The sequence below is a fragment of the Brienomyrus brachyistius genome, unplaced genomic scaffold (assembly GCF_023856365.1).
Source record: "Brienomyrus brachyistius isolate T26 unplaced genomic scaffold, BBRACH_0.4 scaffold35, whole genome shotgun sequence".
Classification (NCBI taxonomy): Eukaryota; Metazoa; Chordata; class Actinopteri; order Osteoglossiformes; family Mormyridae; genus Brienomyrus; species Brienomyrus brachyistius.
Window position 1 is genome coordinate 3,516,497 of NW_026042310.1, and position 18,863 is coordinate 3,535,359.

At 50.5% G+C, this 18,863-nt stretch overlaps 1 protein-coding gene across 1 annotated transcript in view; it reads right to left on the bottom strand.

Annotated features, from left to right (window-relative positions):
• The window catches only part of LOC125721705 (Down syndrome cell adhesion molecule homolog), a 68,116-nt gene that overhangs the window by 14,892 nt on the left and 34,361 nt on the right, over nt 1–18,863 (bottom strand). The window contains 13 exon segments of the mRNA XM_048997692.1: nt 422–492; nt 589–756; nt 878–1,006; nt 1,174–1,270; nt 1,689–1,885; nt 3,162–3,341; nt 4,100–4,219; nt 4,345–4,623; nt 5,482–5,757; nt 7,086–7,382; nt 7,550–7,825; nt 7,992–8,270; nt 8,354–8,500. Of these exon segments, the coding sequence (XP_048853649.1) occupies nt 422–492; nt 589–756; nt 878–1,006; nt 1,174–1,270; nt 1,689–1,885; nt 3,162–3,341; nt 4,100–4,219; nt 4,345–4,623; nt 5,482–5,757; nt 7,086–7,382; nt 7,550–7,825; nt 7,992–8,270; nt 8,354–8,500 (2,516 nt within the window).

The following is an 18,863-nucleotide window of genomic DNA, read 5'->3' on the forward strand; positions in this document are numbered from 1 at the left end:
CCCCCATACTGGCCTGGCATTAGACCAACCCAAAGACCCCCCCCATACTGGCCTGGTATTAGACCGACCCAAAGACCCCCCCCATACTGGCCTGGCATTAGACCAACCCAAAGACCCCCCCCATACTGGCCTGGCATTAGACCAACCCAAAGACCCCCCCCATACTGGCCTGGTATTAGACCGCCCCATACTGACATGGCATGAGACCGTCCCATACTGGACTGGCATTAGACCGACCCAAGGACCCCCCCATCCTGACCTGGCATTAGACCGCCCCAAGGACCCCCCCATCCTGACCTGGCATGAGACCGTCCCATACTGGCCTGGCATTAGACCAACCCAAGGACCCCCCCATCCTGACCTGGCATGAGACCTACTACACCTGAATCAATTCATGAGTTGAGCACGCAGGTCACCATACCTTCCAGGTGACTCTGATGCTCTGCGATGTGACGGCTTCAAGCTGGACATCCTGTGGAGAACCATCGGGGGCTGAGGAGGAGATAAGTCACAACATTAGTCAGTCAAGGAAGCAGCAGATCAGTTCCGCCTTAAAGGACCAAGACCCATGGCCACATGAGATGCTACCTGCTTCATCAGTGGTGACAGTGAGCTCATTGCTGGCCTCGCTTTTGCCAATGTGGTTCTTGGCAAACATGCGAATGTTGTAGGTGGACGATGGGTGGAGATCGATGATGGTGGCCTGGTTCAGTTGCGGGGAAACGTCTTTGGTCTTCTGGGCAGTTTCCCAGGTGGCTTTAGGTAGAGTATGGTTAAGCATCATACAAGGGTGAAGAGCAGTTGAGGAGGTGAAGCTGAAAAGAAATAAGCCTCACTCATTGGCTTAAAAACATTCCAGTATCCCTAGCAACCATACCTGACTTGTTCTTGCACTCAATGTCATAGCCAGTGATTGGGCTGTTGCCGTCAAAGCCCATAGTCCAACGGAGGGCAATGATACGATCCCGCACCTCCCGGATCTCCACCTCGGGAGGGTCAGGAGGTTCTGGGGTAGAAGAGGTTGGGAGGTTGTTCGATATTAAACATGGACCCATGTTTATTATATTATCCCCTCTGGGACACTTTGACCATAACACCATAACCCCGTAAACTGCAAGGCCTGGTCTTTTAGTCTTGCAGTCATCAGAAGTGCATCGCAGAGCATCCCGTTACCTTGGACCGTCAGCTGAATGATGCCTCGGTCTTCACCGTACGTGTTGATCGCATGGCAGGAGAAAAACCCAGAGTCTTCCCTGACTGTAGGTAAAATCTAGAGCGGAGAGACACATGAGGGCTGAGGTCATACTGGAGAAAATAAGGATAACTGAACCTCATTCTACCATCTTTATTGACCATAGACAGCAGGCGGAGCCAACACCAGACGACCAAGCCCACAAGCAGAAGCAGACCCAGCTTTCAACAAGCATTATTCAAGATGCCCTGTCCACTTGGCTAACTGAAGAGCTCAAGACTGGGAATCTCCAGAGCCCAGTTGGACATTCCTGCAGCACATTGGAGGACCAGCACATTGCAGGTGTACTCATTGGTATCCTTCCGCACGTTGGACACATTTACACATCTTAGATAGATCCATCATGGTGGGAATACGGAACAGAAAACATGGCATCCAACACTGGGACCTGGCTCGAGCAGTGTAGAGGGCCCCCTCCTATGAAAGACAGCAGTACCTGCAGGGTGGAAATGACTTCGTCGGCTGTCTCCTTGACAGAGATCACGTAGCGACTTGTCTCAGGGTTGATGATGCGGTCCTCCTTCTCCCAGCGGACCATGATGGGCTTCTCACCGTGAGCTGTGCAGCTCATCTCCTTCTTTTGCCCCTGCGTTGCCAGTGTTGTGTTGGGATACGACGTGATCATGGCTGGGACTGGCGGGGGAGGAGAGGGTTACTATAATGAGACACAGCGCCAGAGAGAAACAAACTGCTCATACAGGAAGTGCTCAGCAGGTACAACGTGTCCACACAGGAAGTGTCAGAAAGGAAAACAGGAAGTGCAGGAAGGGATACAGAAAATAGCAGGCAAGAAACTGTCCACACAGGAAGTGCCCAGCAGGAACAAACTGTCCACACAGGAAGTTTAAGGAAGGTATTCAAGATATGCAAGAAGTAATACAGGAAATGCCAGATGAAAACAAACTATCCAAGCAGAAAGTATAATAACTTTATTGATCCCTGTGCGGAAATTCTCTTTATGCCTCCCCCAACTTGCAACTGTGGGTGAAAGCAAGCTGTCTATGAAGGGCAGCCACCCACTGCAGCACCCAGGGAGGTGGGTGTTAAGGGCCTCGCTCAAGGGTCTACAGATGTGCCAAGGCTGAACCAGTGACTTTCCAGTCACAGGCAAAGACACTTAGCCTGCTGAGCCTATCAGGCAAGAACAAACTATCTACATTAGAAATGCCTGACAGAAACAAACTGTTCAGGAACTGCCAGAAAGGAAAAGAGGAAGTGCCAGGAAGGGAAACAGGAAATGGCAGAAAGGAACAGAGGAAGTGCCAGGAAGGAATACAGGAAATGGCAGAAAGGAATAGAGGAAGTGCCAGGAAGGAATACAGGAAATGGCAGAAAGGAATAGAGGAAGTGCCAGGAAGGAAAACAGGAAATGGCAGAAAGGAATAGAGGAAGTGCCAGGAAGGAAAACAGGAAATGGCAGAAAGGTATAGAGGAAGTGCCAGGAAGGAAAACAGGAAATGGCAGAAAGGAATAGAGGAAGTGCCAGGCACTGTCTACACAGAAACTGCCCGTCAGAAACATACTGTCCAAATAAAGGAAGCAGACTTTCTAGACTGTGTGCAAGAGAAGAGAAAGGTTAAATTCATGCTGTACAGTCCCATGCAATAATAGTGACATAGACACATATATACCTGAGAATAGCAGGAGCATTCACAGTAACATATACATGCTGAGTTATGGAGGTACAGGAAAATGAGGCATGAAAGCTCTGAACACACACAGTGTGAGCCTGTGTCAGACCCCGGCACTATAACCAGTTAGGTCTCACCCTCAGGCCTGTCTGATGATTGGCTCAGAACACAACACGACATGAGCTCCACCCCCTCTTACACCGAACCAATCAATGCATCGCACCTGGATGTGAGTGATGAGTTATTTGCGCCCCCCAACCCCGCTGGCCACTCCTTACTTTTCACGTTGAGGTACATGGACTTGCTGACGTCGGCTCCCACGTCGTTGCTGACCTTGCACAGGTAGTAGCCGCTGTCCTCTTCCAAGACATGCTTGATGAGCAACGAGCCATTGGCCAGCAGCTGGATCCGGAAGCCGGAGTTCATGGCGATGGGCAGGAACTGGGGCACGCCCGCACCTGGAGGGTGGGGGTGCGAGGTACAAGCCAATCAAGTGAAGATGGAACCCAAGACCGGTTCTTCACAAAACACCAACATGGATTCGGTTCAGTACCGACCACTATCACTTTTTGATTGGGACTTGACTCTTGTTTGATATTTTTTTTCAGTGCTGTTGAAAATCCCTCCAATATTTGACACGAGAACAGATTGTTACTTTAATACAATGTCTTTGGATAAAATGCTTTAATACAATAAGATTATATGGTAAGTTAAACTTTATGAGGTTATACAATGGCCCACTGGTACTAACAAACTGAACTGCAATTTACACTGGCAGGTAAATTAAAAATAAACACATTATCGGAATAGTAATATATTGTAAGGTTTATATGTCTTTTTTCAGTTCCATCGTGTTATACAGTGATTTCTCACACTTATGTATTTGTTTGTGAGCAAGTAGTGCATAGCAGCTAGTGTATAGCAAATAGGGGGTAGCAATAGCGAGTAGCATATCACGCATAGTGAGTAAGAAGTAGCAGATAGTGTATAGCGAATACCGGGTAGTAAGTAGCAGGCAGCAGTTAGCAGGCAGTGAGTGGCATGTAGTAGGTAGCCTATAGCAAGTAACAAGTAGGTAGCAGGAAATGCGTACCAGGCAGTGGGAGGCAGACCATCGTCGTGAATAGATAAGCAACCCCTTGGTATAGCGAACAGCACTGGGGTGCCGGGGGACCTGAGGGTGGCTCGCACTGTACAGATGGTTGCAGGGACTCACCTTTGGAGTGTTTCCACACGATGGTGGGCACGGGGTAGCCCTCCGCCGAGCAGTTCAGCGTGACAGCCTTGCCGTAAATGCCGTCTTGGTCGCGAGGCTGCACGACGAACCGAGGGGGAACTGCACAGGAAAGGAAAATGCAAGTCAGCGACGCCGGGTACTGTAAGTGACAGCCACGTCTCGTCAGCTCCCCCCTCAAATGGGCAACCCCGTAGCTGGCGCCCCCCCCCCCCCCCCGCCCTCACCCCTGACAATGAGCTGGCTCTGATGCTCCACCGCCGCCGCTTCATTGCGGGCGATGCAGGTGTAGTTGCCGTTGTGCACGAGCGAGAGGTTGGAGATGCGCAGCGAGCTGGTGAAGTCGATGTTGTCGATGGTGACGCCCAGGCTGGCCGGGATGGGGCGGCCGTCCTTCTGCCAGGTGATGAAGATGGGCAGGTCGCCGGACACCACCACGCAGGGGATGAAGACCCGCTGGCCGATGGAGAAGCGTGGGAACTCAAAGGGCTGGATGAAGGGCGGCACTTGGAGGAAATGAGAAAACAAAGTCATAAACATCTGGCCTGACCTTTCTTCAGGCCGAACTAACATTTAAAACATTTATATAACCGACAGTAAAAAGAAACAAGAACGTGACAATACTGTTAAAAAAGCTTTTCAAGAAATAGTTCACCTTGAATAACAACCCTTTGAACAACCAGTTCGGTTCTTAATGACGTTTCCTAAGCTGGGACAAAATTACAATATAAATGTTGCTACTAAACTATGTCAGTGTTACCAGGCAGATCTACAAGAATGTAGGTGGAGTGAGAGGACAAAGGATCCAGAGATGTCCTCCTTTTCCCTTTCCTAAAGATCGCTCTCCAATGAAAGTACAAAAAACTAGGCCAATGACATGAGGAAGGTTGAGAAGGCCACGCCCCTTTGAGACTCAAACATGCACGCTCCTGATGCTGCCTTTCCACCGTCTAACTATACCTTTGCCGTCCTCCAGATAGGGCCCAGAGTGAAAGACCTTAGTATTTGATCTTGACAGGCTTCTCAGGATTGGGGCCTTGTCTTTGATTTCATGTACCTTAGGGGTGGGGTCTTACCTTTGATCTTAATATGATCAGGTTTGGGTTCTTATCTTTGAGCTTAACAAATCCAAGAGCAGGGATCTTTGATTTTAAAGTACAGCAGGAAGAGGGGCCAAACTTTGACCTTGACACTCCCAAAGTTGATGACCTTTGACTTTGACATAAGGGACAGGTCCTTACCTTTGACCTTGATATTATCTAGAACATTATCTTTCACCATCGCATTCTCAGTGGTAAAATGTTACCTTTGACCTTGACATTCTTTGCCTCTAACCTTGGCATACCCAGGGGACGGAGCCTTACCTTTGACCTTGACATGCACACTTTGGCTGGTGGACAGTTGGGGCTGGACCAACACGTTGCAGGTGTACTCGCCCTCATCGGTATCCTTCTGCACGTCGGACAGCTTCAGCGTGCCGTTGTTCTCGAAGGCCCGCTGCCGGTGGTTGAAGGGCAGCAGGTTGGAGTTCTTGTACCACTTGATGGAGTAGTACGGGTAGCCAATGACACGGCAGTGAATGTAGGTGTCCCGCCCAGCTATGGCTGTCAGGTTCTTCATTGGACGGATGCTGGCTGGGCCTTCAGAAGGGGCACAGGAGAACAGACGCTCTTTTTTAAGAAACTTTGGAGGACAACATGGAATAAGGACCAAGAATCATGGGCATGTGGAGGGTGTGGCCACATTTAAAAAAAGACTTTTCATTGGACCCTGATTCTGAAAACAAAGAACAAATGCTTAAATAATAAACACGTGAGCGAGGGTAGAGAAGACTACCTCAGTGTTGCTATTTTAAAATGATCTAGACAGCAAACCAGGAACCTGGTCGCATTCAGATGAGACACAAGCCAGAGAAGATTCCAGCTTAGCCGTGTGATAAATTACTCAGCATTCCAGCAGTAAAAAAAAATAAACATAAATGGGACATGATAAAAATCACACGCGTGACGGAAATCGCCTCTTACGTGAGCGATAACCTGTCTGCCGCGAGATAACGCCTCCCTCACAGTAACCTCGACTATGGTATCTACAGCAAGGTCAAGCCACTTGGAAGGAGACAGGTGTCAGGGGGAAGATGATAGGGGGCAGGAGAGAAGCAGGGATGCGGCTCGGGTTCGAATCGGGGAAAACACGCTAGGGAATAGACAAATAGGCACAGGCACACGCACAGACACACAGAGACAGATGTCTGTGTACTGAGCGCAGTGCGAATATGAAACGCAACACAGTGTCATCCGGCAGAAGCGAATAATGATATCGAATGAGGTACAGCTGTATCGAATGAGGTACATCTGTATCGAATGAGGTACATCTGTATCGAAGGAGGTACAGTGTAAGTAGAACCAGCCGAAGGATTTGGCACCAACCCACCGAACTAGACTGCTGTACTCCACTTAGGAGTATCCTCAGATCAGATCAACCGGTCTGCCGTGATTAGCATTAGCACTAACCAGTACTGTCTAGTACTAACAGTAGGTGGCGTGGTCATTAAGGAGACACACATCATGGGTTTTTAAGTCCCAAGAGGAGTTCTAAGGTTGTACACTCCAGTAAATGTAGACTATATAATGCAGCATAGTAATGATTTTCTGCGCCGAATGAGCGCCACATAGTGGGGGGAAAATGGAAACAAACACAGGACCCACAAGGCTAAACGCTCTGTGTATTTACTGGTGGAGTTGTGGCAGCATAGATATCTGCTGTCTGGGGAATGAGGGGATGTGAGGTGATGCCACAAGAGTGGGATGTCAAGCTAGGCGTGGAAGGCACGTCCACGGAAGCCACCAAATAAGACAAATGCAGAAGAATGGAAGGGGGGATGCACGGGTTAGGGGGGGGGGGGGTCCCTGAGTGCTGGCCAGCAGGGATGATGCAGCATGCGTCTTGGAGGAGCTGATCTGACAAGCACCTCTTACGTTTATTCGAGCCTGGTAGGTGACCACTCCGGCCGAGTTGTTGCAGGTGCAGCGGTAGACGCCGCCATCACGCACTTGGGCCTGTGAGATGTTCAGATAGCTCAGCACGTGACCCTCGGTGGTGACGGTCTGGCCCACGCGGCGCCCGCCGTCCCGCGCCACGGGCTCCTCATCCAGGGTCCAGGTGACAGTGGGCAGTGGGGTTCCCTTCACGAGGCACACCAGGGATACAGACTCGCTGGGGCTCACTACCTTCTCACTGAAGGAAGAGAGGATCTTCGGGGTGCCATCTGTTGGGGGGGGGGGGGTGCAAGGGGGTCATCAGAGACAGTGTGGTGAGGTTGGAGCTCCTTGGCAGATACCTCAGTCTGATCCACAAGCACAGACCTTGCACTAGAACATTCCCCGACCTGAGTCGGATTCACACCCAGTAGATCCTAGAAACAAGGCCCCCCACCTTCTAGAACCACCTGCACAAAGTCCTGGGCGGACATCTTGGCTTTCCTGGCAAAACACTGGTAGGCGCCCCCGTCGCTCTTGCTCATGGCCTCCACCACCAAAGTCTCACGGTTGTCGCCAGTGATGCGCACGCCGCTGCCTGGGTGGACCACCTCGCCGTTGCGGTACCAGGAGATCTCGTAGTCATCAGAGCCGCTCACCGTGCAGGACAGTGACACCTGACTGCCCACACTGCCTTTCACTTTGCGTGGACTCACAACTGCCTTCAACGGCTCTGTGGAGGACACAACCAATCAGTCTCTCCACAAGGCGGCGCTCTACAAAAAACACCTACAGATGCCATATGCTTCAGGGACTCTGTCTAAATGGCTGACCCTGTAACAAACTGTAGACGTTCTAATATGCATGTGGCAAGATGGAGAGTCGGCTAATTGACTTACGTGTGACCAACAACCGGCCGGCGACCTCAGCATTGCCGTAGCTGTTCCAGACCTCACAGACGTAGCTCCCGGCATCACCAGGCTGAGCGCTCTCAATCAGGAGGCCTGTCACGCCCTGCCGGAAGCGGCTGTCCGGTTCCAGTGGCCTGCCATCTTTCAGCCAGCGGTACTTGGGTGCAGGGTGACCTAGCGCCTTGCAGGGAAGCTCCACGCGATGGGAGGCCATCACCTCACGCTGCTCAAAGCCGTCCAGGATCATCGGTTCAGAGTTCGTTGGATCTTCGGGGACAGAGACAGACGAACGGGATGGTCATGACCAGACAGGCGGGCGGCTCGACGCTCAAGGGAAGGCGGAACCTCACCTGACACAAAAAGACGCGCGCTGTTGCTCTGCCGTGTCTCGCCCGTGTAGCGATGGCGTGTGACGCAGCGGTAGTTGTACAAGCCATCCTCATTCTGCACGTCTAAAATGTACAAGGCCCCAGTGGAGGTGATGAGAAATCTAGATCCTGCAATTAAGAAAACAAAGGAGCAGAAGGATCAACGTAATCATCGGAACGAAGTTCACCTGTTTCAAATAAGTAGCACGATGCAAAGCCAAAAACATCTCCTGGACTTATCTGGTCTCCAGGATCCTAGAGACAAGGTAAGCAAACAGCAGGATACTTGATTTTGCATGAAACAAAGACCAGGAAGCGTTCAGGAGTGAAGGTAAATGAGAGCTGACGAGCGTTGGCAACTATTCTCGGTTTCTCGTATCGATAGCGAGTTCTGGCAGGGTGCTCTGTTTGTCTTTCAATGTAAATAAAGCCAGGATTTTGTTCTTCCTTATGTAGGTCACGCGCCTCAACCAGACTTGTTATCATACACCTCTAAATAATTCAACATCTGAAAATCAATTTCTACATTACTGCAATTTTTTTCAGAGTACCTCTGTGATCACCCGCAAAGACGGGAGGGGGGTGGTGGCAGTGAATCAATAAAAATAATTTTTGAATCAGCTGAAATACATTATATATAGCGTTTCTCTTTGAAGAGGACCTGCAGAGAGCTAGAGGGAAATTCCAACACCCCGAAACTGCACAGGTACGAAGGGCACGGAAAACTGACCAGTCGCTCTTCCACAACCTCGCAGAATGTCGAGTCTATTTACCAGAGAGCCCAACATATGCTCACCTCAAGTTGAATGTGAAGATGTTTAACATAATCACCTATATACTTAAATGCACTAAATCCTCAGACTGGCAGACTCAGGAATTATGTCTTAGTATACATGACTCTACCCAAAAGAGATTGTTGGTGAGCTTGTAGGGCAAAGTCAGAACCTGATCACACCTTGCTTTTCCATAACGGAGAGAATTACCATCTCCTAAGAGCTCCGTTTGTAGCCATGGTCCCGTGATGTTCTTACGCCGATGCTGAGCAGGGACGCATTTTTCCACTCCAGTGTGATACCATTTGGTCTGTGTGATGCTCCAGAGACAGTTTGCTGAACTCTGGTGGGATTTTTCACTCCTGGAGCTGATTTTTGTGTAATTTTTAAGGTATGGCTGCAGATGTAACATAACAAGGGGATCCGCAGTGCTGCAGAACAAGGGGGGAGAGTAGAATTCAGGACGTCTCTGATTTACCTGACCTGTGTCTCTCTGAGAAGTATCTCGCAGGTACACTATGACCACAGACAAGACAGTGGACCGACCCAGCGGTCAGCAGTATAGTCAGAAGCCAAGGCAGCCAGGACAATTAATGGGGCCATTTACAAGGCATCCCAAAGCTTTTCACATACATACCCTTCACAATTTAGTAAACTCTGTTTTTACCACATTACGCAAACTCTTTGCTCTCTATATATCATGTACAAGAAATATGATCTCAATTTCTTTCATTTTTATACCCCAAAGGATACTTAAATATAACATGAGAACATAGTTTAAAGTATGCATTGAATAATTACATTTATTTATTGTATAAAACCACAAAAATAAACTGACAGAACTAAAACTGAGAATATATCACTGAGTTGCCTTCAGATTGTGTCCCAGAATTTTCTGTGTGTTGAGAGGGGGGGGGGGGTCGAGCTTGTGGTCCAGCCTGCAAAAATAGAATATAGCACGCCCCTCTACCAAGAGGTGCCCTGACTGAGTGAAGAGAGGAAAAGAAAAACAGAGGGATGGAGGTGAGAGAGGAGTGTATTCCTGTGAAGGATGACCTAGTTAAAGGTGTGGGGTGAGGGTCTCATTCCCTGAAAGGCTTATTGCCTGTGTAGCGCATCGTGATAGGTAAGCATAGACAGGAGGGGAGGGTGGTCTGTGTGCATGTGTGTGTAATGAAGAGGAGACCCAAGTCCCGGTGCACTCTGGGAAATGCGAAAATCACCTATAGGAGTATATACAGGCCACAGGGGCACTGGCCCCAACTGAAAGTTGATTGGCCCCCAGAGTAACCTCTCCCCTGCCATTCAAAACATATCATTCGCTAATGATAATGTTGACCCCTCTTTATGAATGATGCCACCTGTTATGCCCCCAACCTTAAACAATCCTACATTCGCTCCCTGATTGCAAGCCTGAAACAAGCTATTTTCAACTGATGTTCTGTCACCAGACCACCGCCTATCGCTCTCGACCTCCGGATGGCTCCAGGTGACAGGATGCTTCCTGTGAATCCTGAACCAACGAGGCCCTAATTGACAGAGAGGGACGTCCGTCCCCCCCTGCCGCCGTCCATCACCGCCGCCAAGTCATTTCCTGAACTTTCTGGCGAAAAGACTGAAGGCACAAGCCCCTCCCACCCCTCTCCCCTGCTGCATGCCTCCAACGTCCCCACTAACTCACCCAATGGGCAGTGACCCCCCCACCCAGTGGTGATTCTAGGACTTTTTAAGGTGAATGGCAAAAGAGGGGTCATAATTTATATAGAGGGGCCAACCATACCATGAGTTAACCATACCTATAAAACACCCCCCCCCCAAACAAAAAGGCCCACTTTCATCAAAACACTCAGGCTGTTCTGAATGGGAGTGCATGCTCATCCCAACACACTCATTTAGTATTGCCGCATTCCTGCCTTCTGTGGTCCCCCCCCCCCCCCCCCATGACCTGACCCTTGCACTAACCATCACTCATTTGACCCTTTCTCCTAATTAACAACAATGCGGGACGAACAGTGGGACAAAGGACGCTTGGCCCCAGCGCCTCCTCCGGCGGTGATCTCCGTGCGACGCAGTGCATGACAGAGCAAAGCCAGAAATTTCGTTCAAGCCCCTCCATGCATATTTGAACACGGAGCGCCCCCTGCAGGTGCGTAATGATACATAATGAGACAAAGCGCTTGACCTAAACGCTGAAGACCGTGTGTGATTCGTGTTTTGAAGGTATCCGACTCGACCGTCCTCCTCAAACGCACAGCAACAGGACGAGAACAACCAGAAGCTTCAGCGCTCGCTTCTGTTCCTGATCACTGCACCCCCCTACACAGAGAGCCAGATGCATCGTGGGTAAGGCCTATTCCCTGTAGACTGGGAGCCACATCTGCGTGGGGAAGCAGCTGTTGAACCCTTACACTAGCCACGGACCTTGAGCTACTCCAGTTAAATGCTCAGCTGCGCGATTAACCTTAACACTCCCTCAAAAGCTTAACAGCAGTTACCGCGATGTATTCATACTCTGCATCGACCTCGACGTGACCTTGAGGAGGCCTTCCCGCAATGCACTGCAGTGACCTACTCCTGATTCCTGTATTGAGAACGCTGTGCGGCATTGTTTTGTAGGATTCCTAAGGGATTTCTTGTCGCATTACCACAGCTCAAACACTGGCCACACAGGGGCGCTGTAGAGGTCAGATGGAATTCTACAGACACAGTGATGTGACCGAGACGATGTGGTGAAGACCAGTAGGCGTCCACACTGCACTGATCGGCTTGTTAATTTTGCGTCAATGACCCCCTCTGAGTGTAGCTAAACCCTGTAAGTCACTGTAAGTCACTGCGTTCCTGTCCTATTGTCCACGGCGAATATTCAGCAGGGGCCACTCGATGACACGCTTCCTCAAACGCCTTATTACCATCACTATGAGTGCAGGTGCACTGGCTGCGGCGGCGTCTAGGGGGGTCGTCTCGTTAAGCCGCACGGCAGGGTTCGTTAGCTGCGGATTTAACAAGAGGGCGTGAGTGAGAGCTCACGGGAAACCGACGGAGGAGCAAACAGAAACGAGGTGCAACAGACGAGACCAACGACGCACGCAGACCAGCCGGCTCCTTGCGTCGATCATATCTCCGTGGAGCTCGAGGGAGAACATCACCCAGCGCACGTGGAGAAATGCACGCTATGCTTTGTACCTCTGCGTACGCATGCACACCTTGAGATGCCCACACCCACCTGTGTGGATGTGGCACCACCCAGCCCCACCCAAACGTACAGACGCACCAATCAGCTCGTGTTCAGCCACTCTCAGGAATCACTCAGACCCGGTAAGTTCGGTGCTGGTTCTGCATCTTCATCTGAAGTGGACCGGCAGTCCGTACCACCCGTAACAAGACCCATTCGTCCCCATTAGCCAGAGTTGTTGACGGTTCGTTGTTGCCACGGCAACATGCCCACCAAAACCCCTAACTGCATTCACAAACATTCACATGTTTGCACTGACACACCTTGTTAATTACGCATTTGACTCCGTGTTCAGTTTCCTTTCACTGCTGACCTTAGAGCTCAAACAGCAGAACCCTCTTTATCTGACAGTTCAGTTTGACCAGCACGCTGCTGTCAAATCACTCATCAGTATAAATAGGTTGGTTATATTGCTCTAGTCCTCTAACTGACAAGAGCTGACAAGCTTCCTTCACCGAAACAGGGAAACCGCACAGATCTTCTCACATCCTTGTCACTCAGCTTGCACTTCTTCGGCTCAACCACCGGAGGGCGAGATCAGCATGACTCAGTTATGCCTCCCACTGTCTCCAAGAGGAGTTAAGATGCCGCTAGTGGTATACAGCATTCTTGCACAGATTTTAATTGGTCGTTATAATTAAGGCCCAGTTCTTCTTATGGCACGTGAGACCACACAGATTTCACGCCTGGTTTATCGACAAGGCTGCATCCTGGGCCACGCCTACCCCGTAATTACCGAAAAAGGAATTGATAAAAAATACACATCATTCCTAATGGGCATCGGCATGAAGACGCAGCCACTTTCATTACACTAACGCTGCATTATTTAAAATTAGATCATTTATTTGGCTTAAATTTATGACGTTCCAGACACACAAAGGCACACACACTCGTGTGCACTTGTACTCATCGAGACGCGTGTGCCCGTTACCACCAACTCTGCCGATTAATGTCTCCCACCGGATGAATGGTCCAAGAAGATTACTCAGATAAAGATTACGATGGTGTCGGAGAGGATGACAGAGCAGCCCGCGGCCTTAAAACTGCTCATGCTGAAAATCAGACGGGTGCCAATTTAAATACAGCTGCTGGCTGGACGACCTGGGGGAGGGGGGGGGGGGGGGGGGGGGGGCTGCCGGCTCATTCACATCCTACACGGGGTTCCCCTGTTCACCAGGCATGATGAAACTGCATCAGCGTCGTCATCAGCAGCCGCGGAGGCCAACGGGAAGGACACAACTACAGCCACCACCCCCCCTGCATTCAGGGCCAGGAAACCCCGCAGATGTGCCAAGGGGAGAGGGCGGGGCTGGAACACGGAAGAGGCTGGAGGTTGGGACACGCAGGGCCTCAAAGCCCAGCAGACACGTTGCGGATATCAGGAACGATAGCAGCAGTCAAAGCTGCCCCATGAGACTCTAAGCAGACCTGAATGAAAGGCAACAGGAGGGTAGGCAGCAGGTTGACCCAGAGGAGTCACTCCCCCACCCCGTCTTTCCACGATGGCTGAAGCAGGCCAGTATTCAAGGGCTGGGCCACATGAAGCGACTGCCTTAGACGCGGGGAGCGAGCGTGCAGCCTCCTCTCTCCACCAATTTCTCTATTTCTCTGCCTCCATTTTGGTGCCCCACCCCCCCACAAGGCAAGGCTGTCAGAGAAATTAGCAGCCTTTCATCTTATCTTCCATAAGGAGTGAGTGAGGGGGGGGGGGGCAGAGGGATGCTGCCCCTGCAGTTTACTGCTCTTACTTTATTATTCAGTGCTATATCAACACTGAGTTCGTGTTTCTATCTCCAAATCCACACAGCTGGGTGTTTGTCTCAGGGATCCTGCTTAGGCACATTGGCCCCCTCGCTAAAAATTCCCTACTAGAAGTTTCTGGATTCCTTAACCATTTTGCCACCTCCTGGCGTTACGTGGTATAGATTATAGGATATTACATTATATCATTTCAGTCATAGTGCAATGTTACTGCTATTATTCATTAAAAAATAATAACAATAAATAAAATGTATAGAAACTGTGCACAGCTGTAGATCAGCGTTGAGCTCATTGGCACACAGAGGCTCTCAAACAAGACCGGACAGTAGCCACGGAATGCGGGCGGGGCTAAGAACCCCCCAGGGACGCTGCAGGGTAGCACTGTGTTTACCTTATACCCTCGAAGCGTCCATCTTTGAGGTTTGAAAGTGTTCCCTCTGCAGCAGAAAGCTGAAGATTTGCCGGACCGCAAACCCCAAACGGCTTACATCTTGCATTCGAGACTTTTTATCGCATCTCCTTGTATTTCCATGGTGGGGGAGGGGGGGGGTCACAAACCACTGACCCGACTTCGCCTGAAGAATATGAATAGGCGTTGCTGTGGAGATTGCGCTACACACTCGTATTTATTTATCGCAGAATATCTGCTGTGGAGGATTCAGCCCAGTCTTGGGATCATATCCGATGTTATGCAAGCATTTTTCCTGAAAGAGTGCGGAGAGTGACTGCACGTGGTGAACGTTGACACTAAACTTCCCAAGTCCTATTGCAAGCCGAGCTTGGACCTGCTAACGATGTTAATGGAAGTCTGCCCATCAACACGTCGGCCATGCTAACGATGCTAACAAGGAAGTGTGCTCATCGACACGGTAGTCCTGCTAACAACGCTAACATGGAAGTCTGCCCATCAACACGACAGCCCTGTCAGTCATGCTAACAGGGAAGTCTGCTCACCAAGCTGGCAGCTGTGCTAACAAGGCTAACAGGGAGGTCTGCTCAGTAACATGGCGGCCCTGATAAGGACACTAACGCTAACGATGCTAAGAACGATAATGGGGAAGTTCGCTCACCAACCTGCCAGCTATGCTTACGGCACTAAAGTGCTATTGACGGTAAAGGAGAAGTCTGCTCACCAACACGATGCCCCTGATAACAACATTAATGGGGGAGTCTGCTCGCCAACCAGGCGGCTATGCTATTGACGCTAATGGGGAAGTCTGCTCACCAACCTGCCGGCTGTGCTAATGACACTAATGGGGAAGTCTGCTCACTCACCTGGCGGCTGTGCTAATGACGCTAATGGGGGAGTCTGCTCACCAACCAGGCGGCTGTGCTAATGACGCTAAAGGGGAAGTCTGCTCACCAACCAGGCGGCTTTGCTATTGACACTAAAGGGGAAGTCTGCTCACCAACCAGGCGGCTTTGCTATTGACGCTAAAGGGGAAGTCTGCTCACCAACCAGGCGGCTTTGCTATTGACGCTAACGGGGGAGTCTGCTCGCCAACCAGGCGGCTGTGCTATTGACGCTAATGGGGAAGTCTGCTCACCAACCAGGCGGCTTTGCTATTGACGCTAACGGGGGAGTCTGCTCGCCAACCTGCCTGCTATGCTATTGACACTAATGGGGAAGTCTGCTCACTCACCTGGCGGCTGTGCTAATGACGCTAATGGGGAAGTCTGCTCACTCACCTGGCGGCTGTGCTAATGACGCTAAAGGGGGAGTCTGCTCGCCAACCAGGCGGCTGTGCTATTGACGCTAATGGGGAAGTCTGCTCACCAACCAGGCGGCTGTGCTAATGATGCTAAAGGGGAAGTCTGCTCGCCAACTAGGCGGCTGTGCTAATGACGCTAATGGGGGAGTCTGCTCACCAACCAGGCGGCTATGCTATTGACGCTAATGGGGAAGTCTGCTCACCAACCTGCCGGCTATGCTAATGACGCTAATGGGGGAGTCTGCTCACCAACCATGCGGCTGTACCATTGACGCTAATGGGGAAGTCTGCTCACCAACCATGCGGCTGTACTATTGACGCTAATGGGGAAGTCTGCTCACTCACCTGGTGGCTGTGCTAATGACGCTAATGGGGGAGTCTGCTCACCAACCTGCCGGCTATGCTAATGACGCTAATGGGGGAGTCTGCTCACCAACCAGGCGGCTATGCTAATGACGCTAATGGGGGAGTCTGCTCACCAACCAGGCGGCTATGCTAATGACGCTAAAGGGGAAGTCTGCTCACCAACCAGGCGGCTTTGCTATTGACGCTAACGGGGGAGTCTGCTCGCCAACCAGGCGGCTGTGCTATTGACGCTAATGGGGAAGTCTGCTCACCAACCAGGCGGCTTTGCTATTGACGCTAACGGGGGAGTCTGCTCGCCAACCTGCCTGCTATGCTATTGACACTAATGGGGAAGTCTGCTCACTCACCTGGCGGCTGTGCTAATGACGCTAATGGGGAAGTCTGCTCACTCACCTGGCGGCTGTGCTAATGACGCTAAAGGGGGAGTCTGCTCGCCAACCAGGCGGCTGTGCTATTGACGCTAATGGGGAAGTCTGCTCACCAACCAGGCGGCTGTGCTAATGATGCTAAAGGGGAAGTCTGCTCGCCAACCAGGCGGGTGTGCTAATGATGCTAAAGGGGAAGTCTGCTCGCCAACTAGGCGGCTGTGCTAATGACGCTAATGGGGGAGTCTGCTCACCAACCAGGCGGCTATGCTATTGACGCTAATGGGGAAGTCTGCTCACCAACCTGCCGGCTATGCTAATGACGCTAATGGGGGAGTCTGCTCACCAACCATGCGGCTGTACTATTGACGCTAATGGGGACGTCTTCTGAGATCTGCAGGCCCCTGCTTAGGAACACTTCCTTTCTATCGGTTTCTTAGACCGTTCCTCCTGTCTGCTAAATCTCTTCCTAACTCTGAAAGTCAGAGATCAGTCCAGCTGGAGTGGTGCATTCACAGAAGTGCAAAATGACCGTCATTGTATTATGACATTGATGGTAGTTATTATATTACTTTGACGACTTGATTCCATGATTATTACGTTGGACTGGTCATGATGGTGACTCTTTTTATTCCCGTGGTATCACCATCACCCCCCCCCCCCCCCAGCCGCCGGGTCTCTGAGCACTAACTCTCTTTTCTTGGCATGACGTTACTTACGCATCTGCGATGTTTATACACAAAATTATAATCTCCGGGAAAATGCCTTAGACAGACATTAAATTGGTGACTTGAAAACAGCAGCATTAAAGACTCAACTAAGGGGTCTCATCTCATACTCACAATGGGCTCTGTACGTATTCAAAGGGCCGTCTGCGTCATGTGACGTGGTCTAGAGGGAGGCGGGGTCCCTCAGCCTGAATGGGGGGAGGGGGGCGGGCGGAGGGCTCTATCTGAGAAGCTGGCTGTTTGTAAAAGCGGAAATGTCACGCAGACCTCTCTCTCTCACTTTCCTCTCCTCCCTCTACCATTTTTCATACAGCAACACAGTCATTTATGTGCGAAACGCTCGTATTCCATGAATGAACCTGGATTAAACTGAATGAAAGTAAGAATATGTGAACAGATGTAGCATTAAGTATGGAAGTGAATGGAAGCAGTGGCATTAGGGCTACAGTGAGTGGATGCAGTGGCATTAGGGATACAGTGAATGGACGCAGTGGAATTAGGGATACAGTGAATGGATGCAGTGTCATTAGGGATACAGTGAGTGGATGCAGTGGCATTAGGGATACAGTGAATGGACACAGTGGAATTAGGGATACAGTGAATGGATGCAGTGTCATTAGGGATACAGTGAATGGATGCAGTGGCATTAGGGATACAGTGAATGGACGCAGTGCCTTTAGGGATACACACTTGTGGTTGCGATCGGGTTCCCAGTTTTCATAAAATTTCCTCTGTTACCAAAACTTTTTGTGCGGTCAGTAATTACGGGGATCACATGTGGCTGTGTGTGTCTACGTTTGCATGTGTATGTGTGTGTATGCGTGGCACACTGCCCTCCCACAGGCACAACCTTCTCATTAGGCCTGACTGGAGAGGGGAGGTGAGATGGTTACTATGGCAACCAGCAGAGTGACACCATGACTGGGGGAGCAAGGGAGGGGGGGGGCGGGCGACATGTTCTTCTCTGGGGGATAAAAGATAGATCAGGGCAGGCTACAGGAGACGGGGAGCGTCTCTCCTGACAGGAGAAACAGGAAAGACAAACAGCCAGGCTTTGAAGAGGCACAGGGACTGAGTGCAGCGCCCACCAGCTGTCGGGGCCCCTGCTGACAGCGCCGCCCTGCTGTCCTGGCCGCTGTCAGTCCCCCATCCTTCAGAATCAGCCTGTCTCTGAAGCACAGGCAGTGGTACTGCTCAGGGAGTACCCTAAAGGCAGACACGGGATGGGGAAAGCCAAGCCCAGAGGAGCTAGTAAGGTGACAGATCATGATGGATTAAAAATAAAAAGTGCAGTGCTTACAGCTGCAGGCTGGAGGTCAGGTATCCATCATTTAACTGAAATCACTGTGCAGTGTGGCATGATTTTACAATCGACCCCCGCCCCCCTGATCAAAATGAATAACTATTTTTAAAAAGACCGAGTCCATGGGGACATTTATTAAGTGCCTGTCTGGAATTCAAATAAAGCAATATGCAAAAAAACGTGTACAAAAAAAGCTTGACAGTTTCAAACCTTATGTATTAAGATGATCTTTTATCAAAAAAAGGTGTTGTT